The sequence below is a fragment of the Chrysemys picta genome, chromosome 3 (assembly GCF_011386835.1).
Source record: "Chrysemys picta bellii isolate R12L10 chromosome 3, ASM1138683v2, whole genome shotgun sequence".
NCBI classification, from domain to species: Eukaryota; Metazoa; Chordata; order Testudines; family Emydidae; genus Chrysemys; species Chrysemys picta.
Genome location: NC_088793.1, coordinates 119,156,089 through 119,171,829, shown reverse-complemented (window position 1 = coordinate 119,171,829; position 15,741 = coordinate 119,156,089). Strand labels below are relative to the sequence as shown.

The following is a 15,741-nucleotide window of genomic DNA, read 5'->3' as shown; positions in this document are numbered from 1 at the left end:
ATAAAGATAAAATTGCTCATTTTACAAGTAACTGTGAAGCACTAAATATTCACATAATTTGATTAAACAGTTCTAGTTCTCTAAATTTCATGGTATTTCATATTGTGGAAAGCTGTTCAAAGCAACAAGTTTGTCCCATTGCTTTACAACACTAACCTATTATGTCACCTGTTCATGAGGTGCTAATTCCAATAGTACTAAAGTTGGAATAGCTTATAAAAATAAGGCACGAAGGAATCAGCATATTTAGCAATACAGTTCTCACAGTATTAGTTACAAAGGGATGGAAGCCATCACCTCTGAAATTTGTCAATTAAGATCAATTACACAACTTCCTTTCACAACAAAATTGTTTCTGGTCAGATAGATTTATTTTGTTTACGTGACTTCTATCTATGCATATCTTGTAATTTTAAATAAGATTTTCAAAAGACAATTAAATTAGATGTTTTAACAGACTGGCAGACAATTCACAGATAGAAATCTATTGAACAACTCATAAGATGTACTACAATTCGTCTTACTACAAAACTTTTTTTTAAGTCATGTAATTGGTAAAGCAAAAACAAAGGAACAAGTTAAAAAGTGCCCCTCCCCCCCGCCCCTAGAAATCAGTATATGGAGAGACTAGAAATGGATTCTATCTGGTTACAAACATTTAATAATGTTAAAAGTTAAGTTTTCAAACAAGATGAAATCTACATAGGTAAAACTTCTCTTCCTCTTTCGCTATTGTAAACACGAGATTTTTTTTTTTAAAATAATGACATGCTCTGGGGTAATGATGTTCTGATGACTCAATCTCTAGGTGGTTAAAATAACCTAGAAATACTGAGTCATATAGGAAGCAGCAGCATCTGAGCAAATCGTCATACAGGACCCAATCTTTTCTTCCATGTACGTCAACTGGAGTTTTGCTAATGACTTCAATGACATTAAGATCAGGTCCATTAAAAAACAAAAACGACAACGAAAACAAACTCATGTAGGCAATTGCTAAAATGTGAGGAAAGCCATGTATCATTTGACTGCAGGAAGTTTATGAAGATTATAAAGAAAAACAGCTAGAAATAAATTAAGAAACCAGTGGGTCATGCACTTCAGGCATGACACCAAACTGACTTATTTTTATATGGCACTGTTTAAGTCCACATTTGTTTTTCTCATTGTATGGGTGGATTGTGGTTTTTTAGGATAAATTTTCATTCTTACCCAAAAAATCTTATTCCTGCTTGACATTTTTATAGCTGTTAACATCTTGGCATTTCTTTTGGCCTAATCCTGCAAATCCTTACTCACATTAGTAAACCCGCTGATTTCAATTGATTACTTGTTGAATAAGGGTGCAAAGGAGCAAGCCCTTTGTTTGTAAATACAGCTTACAGCATTGTGTTCTCATTTCTTGTATTAAGTGTTGCTTCACTGAAGTCCCAAAGGGTGGAGAGTGCTGAAAGAAGCAGGAAATGGTTTATATGATAATTCTCTTCCAACAATGCTATTAAGACAATTAATATTTTGTTAAATACTCCTCCATGAGAAATCAATTTCAATAGCTAAGATGGTCTTTAAAAGGTTTAATTTTTTCTGTACAGAATAGACCATTTTAGAGCACTTCATTTAGTTCATTTGTTGAGAGATGCTTCTCAGTTTTGGTTTGAATTAATCTCGACAAACCTAAAGGGGAGTTCACTTCTGCACACAAGACAGCAAAGAGAACTAGTTCTACTTTGGTTTGTCACTAAGGATACAGCCGAGAACACTTCAAAACTTACCCTTTTCAGCAAGCCTAGCAGTGAAAAAACTAACACTGAAAGGAAATTAAGGAATTGGAATTTTTAAAAAATAAGGGTACAGATAGGGAGGATAAAGCTTTACTTCTAAATTTTGGAGACCCTCTCTCTGTCCTCCTTAAAAATGCATTTATTTTGTTTGCAAGTATTAAAAATATGCCAGTTTAAAAAACAAACAAAAAAAAGTGTTAAGAACCAAAATGTACTATGTGTCCTAAAAAGTTTCTTCCTAAGACACCTCTTAACATATGAAAAAAGGCCCAATCCTGCAAACAGATCCACACAGGTGGATCCTTAGCCCACAGAGTCCCATTGACTAAAATGGGATTCCATGCTGGGGTAAAGGTCTGCCTGTACAGATCTCCCTAAGGAATTGGGCCCCAAACTGGCAACTAAGGATCTGATCCTGCAAAAGCTTATTAATAAGTGTCTTTGCTCATGCAAGTAGTGCCATTGATGCACTGACTCCAATGGGACTAACAGAATCAACCAGGCTGACCTTAAATTTCAAGTTAAAATCCAGATCTTACATTAGCAGCACACAAGCACAGTGTACTTGACATACTGGATCCTCTTATTATAGTCTTATTTTTCCAGCTGGAAGAGTGACTTAGCAAATTCCAAACTAGCCCTCCCAAGGAAAGAAATTATCTATTAAATAATATACATCTCTAAAAACATGTTGAGCCTGAGACCACATTCTTTAGAAATTAGCATGCAGCTTCTTGGTGTTTCCAGCACCCCACAACTGAATGAAACTCAAATGTGACAAATGATATAATACACGAGAAATTACAACACTGCAAATAATGAGAAAAATGGTTGGGTCAATTGACTCCAAGAAATCAAGTAGGCAAATACAGAAAGAGTCTGAAATGTCTTTTCTGAAAGGGTGTCATAGAAGCAAAGCTAGTATTTTTTTCTTTTATAGAAATAAGCTTTACAAGTATTAATTTAGCCTCCCTGCACATCTGTGAATTAGGGAAGTGTTCTCCCTCCATTTATACACAGGAGAACTGAGGAACGGAGAAGTTAAACACCAACATTTTCTAAAATGTCCACTAATTTTGGATGCCTCAAACTTTAGTTACCCGCTCTGATATACCTGGGGGCCTGATTTTCAGAGGTGCTAAGTACCCGTAAGTTCATTTAAGTCGATGAAAAGTGCTGGCCCTGAATGGAAATCAGGATCTACTGATCTCAAGTTAAGCACCCAAAAACTGGGGAACCCAAAAATCAGTGAACAATTCTGAAAATGTTGGCCTATAGGACTTGCCCAAAGTCAGAAAGAAAATTCAGGGCTGAGTCAGGAATACCCCAGTCCTCTATCAGTATTGCATCCAAACACTGGACCATACCTCCTCTCTACAAACATGTCACGCAGTTTGGAAGTATGCTTAAAAGGTCACAGCCACAAAATGCAGATTTTTTTTACTCTCCTCCTGTATTTCCTATTATTTCAGTAGGAAGCTGGCAATTGCTTGAGGGGGCTCAGAGAAGAGCCACGAAAATGATAAATGGATTGGAAAACAAGCCTTATCGAGAAATATTGTATTGAGCTCCTTGAGTCTATTTCACTCAAAGACCATGTCAAGGGATAATTTGATCACAGTCTAAGTACCCACAGAGGAAAAGAAATTTGACAATACAGGGCTCCTCGATCTAGCAGACTAAGGTATAACATGATCTAATGGGTTGGAAGTTAAAACTAGACAATTCAGACTCAATTTTTTTAAGAGTGAGGGTACTTATGCATTGAAATAACTTCAAGGGTTGTGGTCGATTTTCCATCGCTGGAAATCTTTAAATCAATATTGGATGTTTTTCAAAAAGATATGCTCTAACTCAAACACGAATTAATTCACGGAAGTTCTGTGGCCTGTGGTATGCAGGAGGTCAGACTAGCTGATCACAATGGTCCCTTCTGGCCTTTGAATCTATGTATACAGTGGTTAAACTGTTATTAAACTATGAGAAATAAATAGCCAAGATCAATAACCCTAGTCTAGGATTATGTTCTACAGCTTTTTTTTGCATGTGCATTTCCAACATTTGGCATGTTTCTCATAGGAGTCAGCTATTTCAGAAGGGCTGGGATTAAAAATAAATACAATCCTATTTCATTGCTATGGTAAATTATTATTGGCTAACTTTCTGAATACTGCATATTGAAGTTCAAACAGTCTTCTTGAATCAACCATTAAAAAGAAAAATATAAACAGTTCAATCGCTTCTACAAGGATCACAGTTGACAATTAAACAAGTTTACCAAATTTAACCCTAAATAGCTGCATCTCAGAGGTAGGTGATGCATGCCATACAACAAACTTAACAGTAGATAAATTTGGCACCGCTCTAATATATACCGGTAAGTTAAGTTTCTATCAAAACAAAAAAAAACAAGTCTTTAATTTGCAAATAATGAAGATTAAAATCAGGCAATAATATGCAACAAACAATTTTCCCCAGAAATAAAGAATGAAAAATAATTGCTGCTCTTCTGCCCACAATATAATTTTAGTTAAATCAGGGATAGCATAATCTGAACAAGTTATAAACTGGGGAGCTATTTAAAGAAAAACAGTGTTCAGGTCTCCACATTTATACAATTAAATTGCTCTTCTTTTCAGGCACAGAATCAACAGTGGTCCTTCATATCCTCCTTTCAATACAGTGCAGGTCCTATTCCATATTGAAATAGGCACCATTTGAACTGATTATCACAATTGCAGAAGTACATATATGCCAAAAGTAATGCAGTTTTCCTTCTAACAACCACAAGTAATAGAAGTGTTCTATGTGTATCCTTGCACACACACACTTGCATACAGAGTGTTATCACAAATTAGTTCAAACTAACAATATTAAAACCCAGCCCAATCCAACAACATTCTAAACCAGGGGTGGCCAACCTGTGGCTCCGGAGCCACATGCGGCTCCTTGTATAGGCACCGACTCCGGGGCTGGAGCTACAGGCACCAACTTTCCAATATGGGGGTTCTCACTGCTCAACCCCTGGCTCTGCCACAGGCCCTGCGCCCCCATTCCACCCTTTCCCGCCCCCTCCCCTGAGCCTGCCATGCCCTCGCTCCTCCCCCTCTCCCCCAGAGCCTCCTGCACGCCACGAAACAGCTGATCAGGAGATGCGGGGAGGGAGAAGGAGGCGCTGGTCGGCAGGGCTACCGGTGGGCAGGTGGCACTGGGAGCGGGGCGGGGGGAGCTGCTGGCGGGGGGAGCTGCTGACATATTACAGTGGCTCTTTGGCGATGTATATTGGTAAATTCTGGCTTCTTCTCAGGCTCAGGTTGGCCACCCCTGTTCTAAACCTCTGATACATATAAACGCCAATTTTAGGTGTAACGATAAATTTTCAAAGCAGCTATCTGACTTAGGATTTAGGCTTCTTATCTAAAGAATACTGTGCATCTATTTATACAATACTATTAATACACTAAACTGGATATCTACAAGATACAGAATTTGTCAACTATTAAGACATACAGAATCATATACTATCACTATTCTATGTGGACAGGGTCTACTAGTAACAAAATGGAACTTTCTAAGCTGCAGAACTAGTTTATGGAACCAGTTGTGTCTCAAAAACTTTGTTTCCAATATTGTGACATGTCATAATAAGTACAGCACACATTTTCTTTAAAGGTACTTTGGACTTTAAAAAGTTAACAAAATAAAAAACTACTAGCCAGACAACATACCTTTTAATTAACACAGCATAATCTTTTATATTCAGCTAAGTTAGCAAATAAATACTGTAGATAACTTAGACTTGTTCCAGATATGCAAAGTCCAATTAATACATGAGTTTTCTAATAATGTTCAGAAACAGAGCAAAATAATTTAGTGTCATACTTTTTAGAAACCATATACACTACTACAAATCAAAATCAAACCACAGAACTCCTAACACTGCTAATTCACATGCTACAACAATCACATGGCAGCAGGAAAACCGTATTTTATATGATCTACAAAAAACAGATTATTCAGAAGATTACATAAAACAAATATGCATCAGTTCTTTGAAGAGCAACTGTGGAATACATGTGGCCTAGCTATTAGTGGTACTCTTGTTTTATAAAGCGGAACACACACATGCACCACTAGAAGAGAATAAATGAATTTATCCCACTGCAATCAAACTGACTGGAAAAGACACCTTCTATATTTGGACATTATCAGGTGTATAAACCTACTACCCCATACACAGAAAATAAGCACTACTTCTAGGCAAATATACATAACCACAGCTGAGGAAGAGTTCCACTGAGCAACTGAGTCTCGTGTCTGATCTTTTTGTAATGCAAGTCATTGTATCAAACACTAAGGCTATGGCTACACTTAAAGTACTGCAGCTGCACCACTGCAGTGCTTCTTGTCTAAACCAAGGCTTAGGTCACCTTAACTAGGTCTCTCTCGAGATCTGAACACCCCCGAGTAAGGTAGCTGGGTTGACCTAAGTCTCAGGTGTAAGCCAGACCTAAGATCATAGTCATTTTCCTTCCTGCTTGAATTCTGAGTACTGTATAGAAAAATACAGGACAAAATGTAAAGTTGAATGACATTCAAATCTCTAGAGTTTGGTTCCGTAAGGACTTTTTCAAAGGCGCTGAGCAGTCACAACCGTCACTAAAGTCAACAGGAGATGCAGTTAGCTCAGCAACTCTGAAAAGTAAAGGCCCAGGTTCTTCTGCTTGCACAGCTGTGAAATTAAATGGACAATCTAAGGTACTTCAGCCCCCAAACATTTATTTCTTTGTTTTACAAAACCTAGTATGAACAGAAACGTGTCCATGCCACTGCTTTGAAATGTAAATGAAAATTTTGCTTTGATTTAAAAACACTCCCATAATGTTCCCAACTAAACCATGCCACTATTGGCCATATCAGGACTCAGGAGAACCAAAGCGAAACAAGACACACAAGTGAAACTGACGAAGCTATCACCACTGTTCAGGCAGCGTAAAATGCCCATGCCCACATTATAAATAGCCATACACATTTTAATTCTTCCAGCTATTATTAGTAACCCAGGTTAGGAAGCTGTGGTTGTGGGTATCCGCCTGCGGCGGCGACGGGGGGGGGCGGTGTTTAAACGAGGTGCTCCTGGGTTTTGTAACTCGGGGTGTCTCTTCTGATCTGCGGGTTACAAGTCACCCGGGCACTGTGCCCCTGGCCTGACGTGGGCAGCTGAGACGATACCGCAGCATGTGGGGGCAAGTGAAACAACACAAAGAGCGGGTGGAAAAAAACTTTTCCCTGGAAAACTTTGTGACGCTGGAAACTCCTTTCCCCTCCTGCCTGGCCCAGGAGCGCTGGTCCGTGGGTGGGTCTAAGGCCCAAGCGAGGCACAATCACACGGGCCGGGGGTGGCTCCTGGAGCTCCCGGTCCTGGCGGTTACACGGGGAGGACAGCAGAGCCCAGCCCGTCTCCCCAGCCCCGAGGTGCCGGGGGGTCTCAGCCCCACAACGCCCCGGGGCCTGCTCTCCGCCCCAGCCCCTTTCTCCCTGGCCCCTGGCCTGGCCCGGAGGCAGAGAAACACCAGCCTCCCCCATCCCAACCGCGGGTCTCCTGGGACTCACCCCGAGAGGGGGGCGCCCGACCCCGCTCCCCACCCCGCGGCTCCGGGCACGAAGCCGGCTCGGGGAGGGGGTGGGCGCGCCGGGCCCCGCGGCGGCCCCTTACCTTGGTGGCCATGGTGCTGCTGGCGCGGGGCTCCCGCCGCGCGTCTCCCCTGCCCCGCGACGGGCCCGGCTCCGCTGCTACTGGGCCGCGGGCTGGGCGGCGGCTGCTCCGAGCCGCCCAGTCACAAGTCCCGCCACCGCCCCCTCTGGCTGCCGGGGCGGTTTGGCTGCTCAGCAGAAACCCGCCGCGCTGAGCGGGCAGGAGCTAATGTAGCGCCAGGCTGTGTCCCGGCCCCTCCCCGCTCCCCCTCTTCCCTTCCCGCTCGCTCCTCTGCTCGTGCTCTCTTCCCCGTCTCGTCCCTTCTCTCTGTGCCGGGCCGCCCCCCGCTTCGTCCTCCACCCACATTTCTTCCCCGCACTAGTACCCCCCCACACACACACACGCTGTTGTTTGCACCGTTGTAGCCTCTTGTTTCTTTGTGAGGATAGATTATTGGAATCAGAAAGCCGGTGAGCCGCATTCTGCTCACTTACATAGGTGTAAATTCGGAGTTACTCCGGATTTACACCAGCATAACTGATGACAGCATCTGGCAATGAATGTTCAGACTTACTTCAGCTCTCCTCACCCATTTGCTGGAAGATCCGGTCCTTTGGGTGATGAACATTCTTAGGCAGTTTGTACAATCCCTCTAGCCATTCAAATCTCACTTTGGGGGAGGGGGGTCTGCATCCTCCTCATTCAACTTTTTGCTTCAGCCCTTAATGTACTGGAGGGATTTCCACTGGTAGATTCACTTGACACAGCTGGTATATTTACCTTCCTACCAAAAAAATACCACTAATGCAAAAGTGAATGCATTTTTAATCAACCATTCCCACTGCCAAATATTTCTTTAAAATGCAAATAAAATAACATTTTACTGTCTGGGTTTATTTGGGGGGAGGGGAGGGTTGCTTTTTCTATGAAAGTCAATATCTTCCATTCAGTCTTGGAACAGTAATTTCAGAAAACTGGGCCACAAGGAAATGAATCTACTATCACATTAAGTTTCCTCAACTGCAGTCTTTTGATGTGTAATTCATTTGTGATCTGTGTGTCATCTGAGCCTCAGCGAGCTGATAGTATTACAGTTACAGGTAAAAGACCAATCAGGTCCATTGTACTAGATATTATATGATAATTAATTATTATTATTTATTTGTACTACCTTAGTGCCTAGAGGTACATCTACATAGCCTGCAGCAGCGAGCCTCCCAGCCCAGGTCCACAGACTTGGGGTTGCAGCAAGCACATTAAAAATAGCTGTGTAGATGTTGGGGCTGCAGTTCTGGCTCTGAAGCCTAAGGAGGGAGGTGGGCTTTAGAACCCAAGCCACAATGTCTACACAGCTATTTTGAGGGTGGTAGCGTGAGGCCAAGTTTGTTGACCCAGGTTGGGACGCTCGCTGCCGCAGGCTGTGTAGATATACCCCCAGTATCACAGTCATGGACTAGGACACCATTGTGCTAGATGCTGTACAAATAAAGAACAAAAAGATGGACTTTAAGCTCTTTGGGGCAGGGACTAAGACCTGGTCCACACATAAAATTTAGGTCGACCTAGCTACGTTGCTTGGGTGTGGAAAATTCAAGCCCCTGAGAGAAATAGTTAAGCAGACATAAGCCCTGGAACAGATACCTCTAGGTCAACAGAAGAATTCTTCTGTCAACCTAGCTACCATCTCTCAGAGCAATGGATTTACTGCTTTACTGCAGCGATGGAAAATCCCCTTCCATCACTGTAGCAAGTGACTACTCTACAGCACTACAGTGGTGTAGCTGCAATTGTGCCACTATAGCATTTTTTGTGTAAACGTACCCTAAGTATAAGACAAGAGACCACAGATAGATACAGACAGAAGCAGGAGGACAAGAAAACAAAGAGACAATACTGATCAACATCATGGCTTGTGGTCTCACCATACAGACTTATCGTAAAAGACAATTCTTATCCCAATCAATTTACAGTTTTAGGTAAAAGGGGAAAACAAATGGAGGGGGACAGAATACAGTGGCTTTAATACAAACGTATTTTGCATAGACTGTGCATAATTTGCAAATATAGCTATTTGAGGGGGTATTTTCTTTGGTTTTTGATCAGTAGCAAGCAAGGTCTCACCTTCAATCCCAGTTTTTAAAAAAGTAGTGTAATTGTACAAATTGTCAATGAGTCAAACATTAGTATTCCTAAAAATCATGTCTAATATTGTGAAGCAACATAATGCCTTACATGCATATTTCCATATCTGAAGTGCTTACAAGCTTCTTTTACTATTGGTAACTCTTTCCACTGAGCCAGGCAACTTTAACAAAACAGAAAAACAGCATACCCACAAGTCTTGTAACTTGAAAATGAAGTTGCAACTTTCCCCGCCTTCTATGTAGAACAAGTGAAATAGTTGGGGGCAGGGCCGGTGCAAGGATATTTTGTGCCCTAGGCAAAACTTCCACCTTGCACCCCCCCCCCCCGCACATCAGTTCATTGAGGGGCAAATCCCAACGAGCCTTTATAGACCCCAGGGGCCAGCCTGCCCAGGGGCTGCTCCCCAGACCAGGTTCCCCTCTCCCCGCCCCCTGAGCTCCCCTGGAGGGTGCACAGCCCCACCGTGAGCCCTCCCCACCTCACCTCACCCCACCCCGGCGGCCCCCGCCCCGAGTCCACTCACTGGCTTTGCCGGGCTTGGGCTGCTGCAGCAGCCCGGCAGGGAGGAGCCGCCTTCCGGAGGCACCGGAGAGCCAGAGTGTCCCGCTTACGGGAGCAGCGAGCCCCAGCCATGGTGGAGCTGGCACGGTGCAGGGCCCGGGGAGGCAGCAGCCCTGCAAAGGCGGCGGCGCCACTAGCAGGGAGCAGCCGTGCCCCCCACCCCTCCTGCCCAGGCTGCGGCCCAGCACCCCCCTCCCCCCGGGGGCTCCTGCAGGCTGCAGCGGATGCATGCGGGCGCCGGCCCCCAACATGCCCTCCAGCTGCCCCCTCGCCATGCTTGGGCTCTGCAGCTCCCGGGCATGTGAGCCGCTGCCAGGGCATGGAGCCCTGAACCTGCTCCAGGAGGGGCAGTGGTGGCTCACATGCCCGGGAGCCGCAGAACCCGAGCATGGCGAGGGGGCAGCTGGGGAACACATGGGGGGCCGGCGCCCGCATGCATCCGCTGCAGCCTGCAGGAGCCTCCGGGGGGGGTGCTGGGCCGCAGCCTGGATAGGGGGGCGCGGCTGCTCCCTGCTGCGGCCCTCTTGGCACCCCCCCGGGGGCTCCTGCAGCAGATACATGCAGGTGTCAGACCCCGTGTGCCCCCCAGCTCTCCCCTCGCTGCACTTGGGTTCTGTGGCTCCCGGGAGGGTGAGCTGCCACCGCCACTGCCCCTCCCGGAGCAGGTTCCGAGCCCCATGCTCCAGGGGCAGCTAACATGCCCGGGAACCCCAGAGCCCGAGCATGGCGAGGGGGGAGCCAGGGGACACACAGGGGACAACGCCCACATGCATCTGCTGCAGCCTGCAGGAGCTCCTGGGGGGGGCGCGCGCTGGGCCGCAGCCTGGGTAAGAGGGGCAGGGGGTGCAGCTGCTCCCGGCTAGTGGCGCCGCTGCCTTTGCAGGGCTGCTGCCCCCTGCGCTGTGCCAGATCCTCCATGGCTGGGCTCGCCACCCCCCGCACGCCGACGCTCTGGCTCTCCAGTGCCTCCGGAAGGCGGCTCCTCCCTGCCGAGCCAGGGCACCGCTTTTTTAGGGTTACCATATTTCAACAATCAAAAAAGAGGACGGGGGACAGCCCCGTCTCCACCCACTCCCTCCCACTTCCCGACCCCTGAAATCCCCCTTCAGAATCCCCAACCCCCCCCCGCTCCTTGTCCCCTGACTGCCCCCTCCTGGACCCCTTCCCCTACTGCCTCCCAGGACCCCACCCCCTATGTAATCCTCCCTCCTCCTTGTCCCCTGACTGCCCCCTCCTGAGACCCCCCACCCTAACTTCCCCCCCTAGAACCCTACCCCCTACCTGTCCCCTGGCTGCCCCAACCCTTATCTACACCCCCGCCCCCAGACAGACCCCCAGGACTCCCACTCCCCATCCAACCACTCCCTGTCCCCTGACTGCCCCCCCCAGAACTTCTGACCCATCCAACATCCCTGCTCCCTACCTTCCCCGACCCCTCTCCACACCTCCACCCTGACAGGCCCCCCCCAGAACCCCTGACCCATCCAAACCACCCCCTGCTCCCTGACCGCCCCCCAGGACTCCCCTTACCGCCATGCCGCTCAAGCCACTGGCTCCAGGTGGAGCCAAACCAAACAGGCTGCAGAGCTCACAACCCCTCCCCCACAGAGTACTGGCGATGCGGCGCTGAGGCAGTGGGAGGGGGTCGTGGGGGAGGGACTCTGGCTGCTGGAGGCCAATGGGAGCGGCTCAGTCAGGCCCAGGCGCCCAATCAGCCGCGCTGCACTCTGCATGGGGGGCAGGGGGGAAAAATCCTGGACCTTTCTACCAATTCCTCCCGGACGGCTATTTAAAGACGAAAAGGACATGTCCAGGGAAATACGAGGGAGCTTTTTGGCGCCCCAGCCACTTGGCGCCTTAGGCAACTGTCTAGTTCGCCTAGTGGTTGCACCGGCCCTGGCTGGGGGGGTTTCTAGCTATCATCTTGAACAGGAGCAATAAAGAATATATGTGGCTGCTGCAGAGCTGAAAAACAGCTGTTTAGCAGCAACCACACCATTTTTTACTGTAACAGTCAGAACTGGTTAATTAGAAAAATATTCAAACTCCATTTTGATTCGATTTTTAAATTAGTTTTACAACCCAAACAGATGTGCTATGGTGTGTTTATTCTAGTGGTTTCATTCTTTAAACCATGTCTTGAGAGTGAACCTCTCATACACACACCTTTCCTCCTAACGCTTCAATCTTTCTCCACTTTGTTCTCAACACCTTGCTTTCTGAAAACTACCAGGAAGGGCTTCACACTCTAGGACTGATGGCCACTTAAACAACATTTGTCTATCTTAAATATAGAAACAAAGTAATGATTTGCCAGGCCTCTCTACACATCCGAAATCTCTGATCTTCTAGAAAACGTTCCTCCACAAGCTGATCTTAACAAGGTTTACTGGAGAAGTTTACAAGTGGATAGGTTTTCTGGTTCCCCTCCCCCCTACGGGAAAGGAGTATTTTGGGAAATTGGTGTCGATGTGGTCTTCCATTTTCAGCCTAACTGCCATGTAGACAGGGACCTTTATGTCCCAAAGGCACAAAATGAGCTCAAACTAGCTACGGGAATAAAGGGAAACAAGAAGACTTTTTATCAATACATTAGAAGCAAGAGGAAGACCAAAGACAGGGTAGGCCCACTGCTTAGTGAAGAGGGAGAAACAGTAACAGGAAACTTGGAAATGGCGGAGATGCTTAATGACTTCTTTGTTTCGGTCTTCACCGAGAAGTCTGAAGGAATGCCTAACATAGTGAATGCTAATGGGATGGGGGTAGGTTTAGCAGATAAAATAAAAAAAGAACAAGTTAAAAATCACTTAGAAAAGTTAGATGCCTGCAAGTCACCAGGGCCTGATGAAATGCATCCTAGAATACTCAAGGAGCTAATAGAGGAGGTATCTGAGCCTCTAGCTATTATCTTTGGAAAATCATGGGAGACGGGAGAGATTCCATAAGACTGGAAAAGGGCAAATATAGTGCCCATCTATAAAAAGGGAAATAAAAACAACCCAGGAAACTACAGACCAGTTAGTTTAACTTCTGTGCCAGGGAAGATAATGGAGCAAGTAATTAAGGAAATCATCTGCAAACACTTGGAAGGTGGTAAGGTGATAGGGAACAGCCAGCATGGATTTGTGAAGAACAAATCATGTCAAACCAATCTGATAGCTTTCTTTGATAGGATAACGAGCCTTGTGGATAAGGGTGAGGCTGTGGATGTGGTATACCTAGACTTTAGTAAGGCATTTGATACGGTCTCGCATGATATTCTTATCGATAAACTAGGCAAATACAATTTAGATGGGGCTACTATAAGGTGGGTGCATAACTGGCTGGATAACCGTACTCAGAGAGTTGTTATTAATGGTTCCCAATCCTGCTGGAAAGGCATAACGAGTGGGGTACCGCAGGGTTCTGTTTTGGGACCGGCGCTGTTCAATATCTTCATCAACGACTTAGATATTGGCATAGAAAGTACGCTTATTAAGTTTGCGGATGATACCAAACTGGGAGGGATTGCAACTGCTTTGGAGGACAGGGTCATCATTCAAAATGATCTGGACAAATTGGAGAAATGGGCTGAGGTAAACAGGATGAAGTTTAACAAAGACAAATGCAAAGTGCTCCACTTAGGAAGGAAAAATCAGTTTCACACATACAGAATGGGAAGAGACTGTCTAGGAAGGAGTACAGCAGAAAGGGATCTAGGGGTTATAGTGGACCACAAGCTAAATATGAGTCAACAGTGTGATGCTGTTGCAAAAAAAGCAAACATGATTCTGGGATGTATTAACAGGTGTGTTGTGAGCAAGACACGAGAAGTCATTCTTCCGCTCTACTCTGCTCTGGTTAGGCCTCAGCTGGAGTATTGTGTCCAGTTCTGGGCACCGCATTTTTAAAAAGATGTGGAGAAATTGGAAAGGGTCCAGAGAAGAGCAACAAGAATGATTAAAGGTCTTGAGAACATGACCTATGAAGGAAGGCTGAAAGAATTGGGTTTGTTTAGTTTGGAAAAGAGAAGACTGAGAGGGGACATGATAGTAGTTTTCAGGTATTTAAAAGGGTGTCATAAGGAGGAGGGAGAAAACTTGTTCACCTTAGCCTCTAAGGATAGAACCAGAAGCAATGGGTTTAAACTGCAGCAAGGGAGGTCTAGGTTGGACATTAGGAAAAAGTTCCTAACTGTCAGGGTGGTTAAACACTGGAATAAATTGCCTAGGGAGGTTGTGGAATCTCCATCTCTTGAGATATTTAAGAGTAGGTTAGATAAATGTCTATCAGAGATGGTCTAGATGGTATTTGGTCCTGCCATGCGGGCAGGGGACTGGACTCAATGACCTCTCGAGGTCCCTTCCAGTCCTAGAATCTATGAATCTATGAATCTATGTGAGGAATATCCTTACAGCTGCTTATTTCTACATTCTTATAGCTGTTTTTTCTTTTGTGCAGGCCAGACCACATTTCTCCTCCTAGCTGAAACCTTCATTATAAGCTAATACAAAAGCCTTAGCACAAACGGACTGCCAATCGGAGACACCTAAAGTGATTTCTAAAACCTTTTGCATAGGTGAGTTTTCTGCTGCCTAGTAGGGTGCTGAGGACTCTGGCCCTAGTTCATAAAATGACTTAACCACATTCTTACCTTTAAACATATGAGTAATCCCACTGACTTCAATGGGACTGTTCACGTGCCTAAATACTTTGCTGGATAAGGGCCAAAGTACTCAGCACTTTGCAGAATCGAGCTCATATTTTCTATTTGATCTATATGGCTTTAGCTACTCAACACCTGATTTGTACTTCCAAAGCCCCATCCTTCAAACTGAGGTATCAATATACATTTTAGAAGTGAAAAATCTCCTTTCCATGAAAGCTGTTAAGCAAGCACATATGTTGGATTTTGTTATTTCCCTGCGCTATGACTTTTCCTAGTAAATATGTACTCTTGTGGTTGAGTTTATTGAACTACATTTTCCAGGGATATAAATGGTCACTTCAGTAGAATCCAGTGAAGAAATGAAAAATTTCACTAGAAAGGGCTGAATTAATTAAATGAAGATCCTGTTGTCTAACACATACTGTTCAAAATACTTATATTTGAGATGAATTGTGGCCACCCATTGTGATGGGAAAGGGGGCAAAGAGCATTCCTCAAATCTTTCTCATTCCTGCTCAGCTGCTGAGTGTTGTAGGAGCAGCAGTGATCTGTATAAACTGTAGGTTCAAAAGGTCTGTCTCCCCCCACCCTTTTTTGGTCTCCTCTCCCTCTTTGAATACCTCCCCCTCCCTCCTGGAATGCTTGTGGGATGAATGGGCTGCTTGAGCAGCTGAGATCAGAAGGCGAACAATCTATAGAGGGCGAACAATTTATGAGTTTGCCCTGCATAAGCTTTATGCAGGGTAAAACGGATTTATCTGGGTTTAGACCCCACTGGGAGTTGGGCATCTGAGTGCTAAAGCAAGCACACTACTGTGAGCTGTTTTCAGGTAAACTTGCAGCTTTGGGACAAGTGATTCAGACCCTGGATCTGTGTCTGGAGCCAGACAGGAGTGTCTGGCACAGCAAGA

General features: G+C 45.4%; 1 protein-coding gene across 7 annotated transcripts in view; it reads right to left on the bottom strand.

The window, feature by feature from the left end:
- The window catches only part of LOC101943505 (palmitoyltransferase ZDHHC14), a 324,118-nt gene that overhangs the window by 95,204 nt on the left and 213,173 nt on the right, over positions 1-15,741 (bottom strand). The window contains exon 1 of one of the 7 annotated variants that reach the window (XM_024112273.3): positions 7,498-7,692. The exons of 5 other annotated variants lie outside the window; for them this stretch is intronic. In XM_024112273.3, the coding sequence (XP_023968041.1) occupies positions 7,498-7,509 (12 nt within the window). In that variant the 5' untranslated portion in view covers positions 7,510-7,692. Of the gene's footprint in view, positions 1-7,497; positions 7,693-15,741 lie in introns of those variants that run through there. One more of the 7 variants, XM_065588885.1, reaches the window with a different exon arrangement.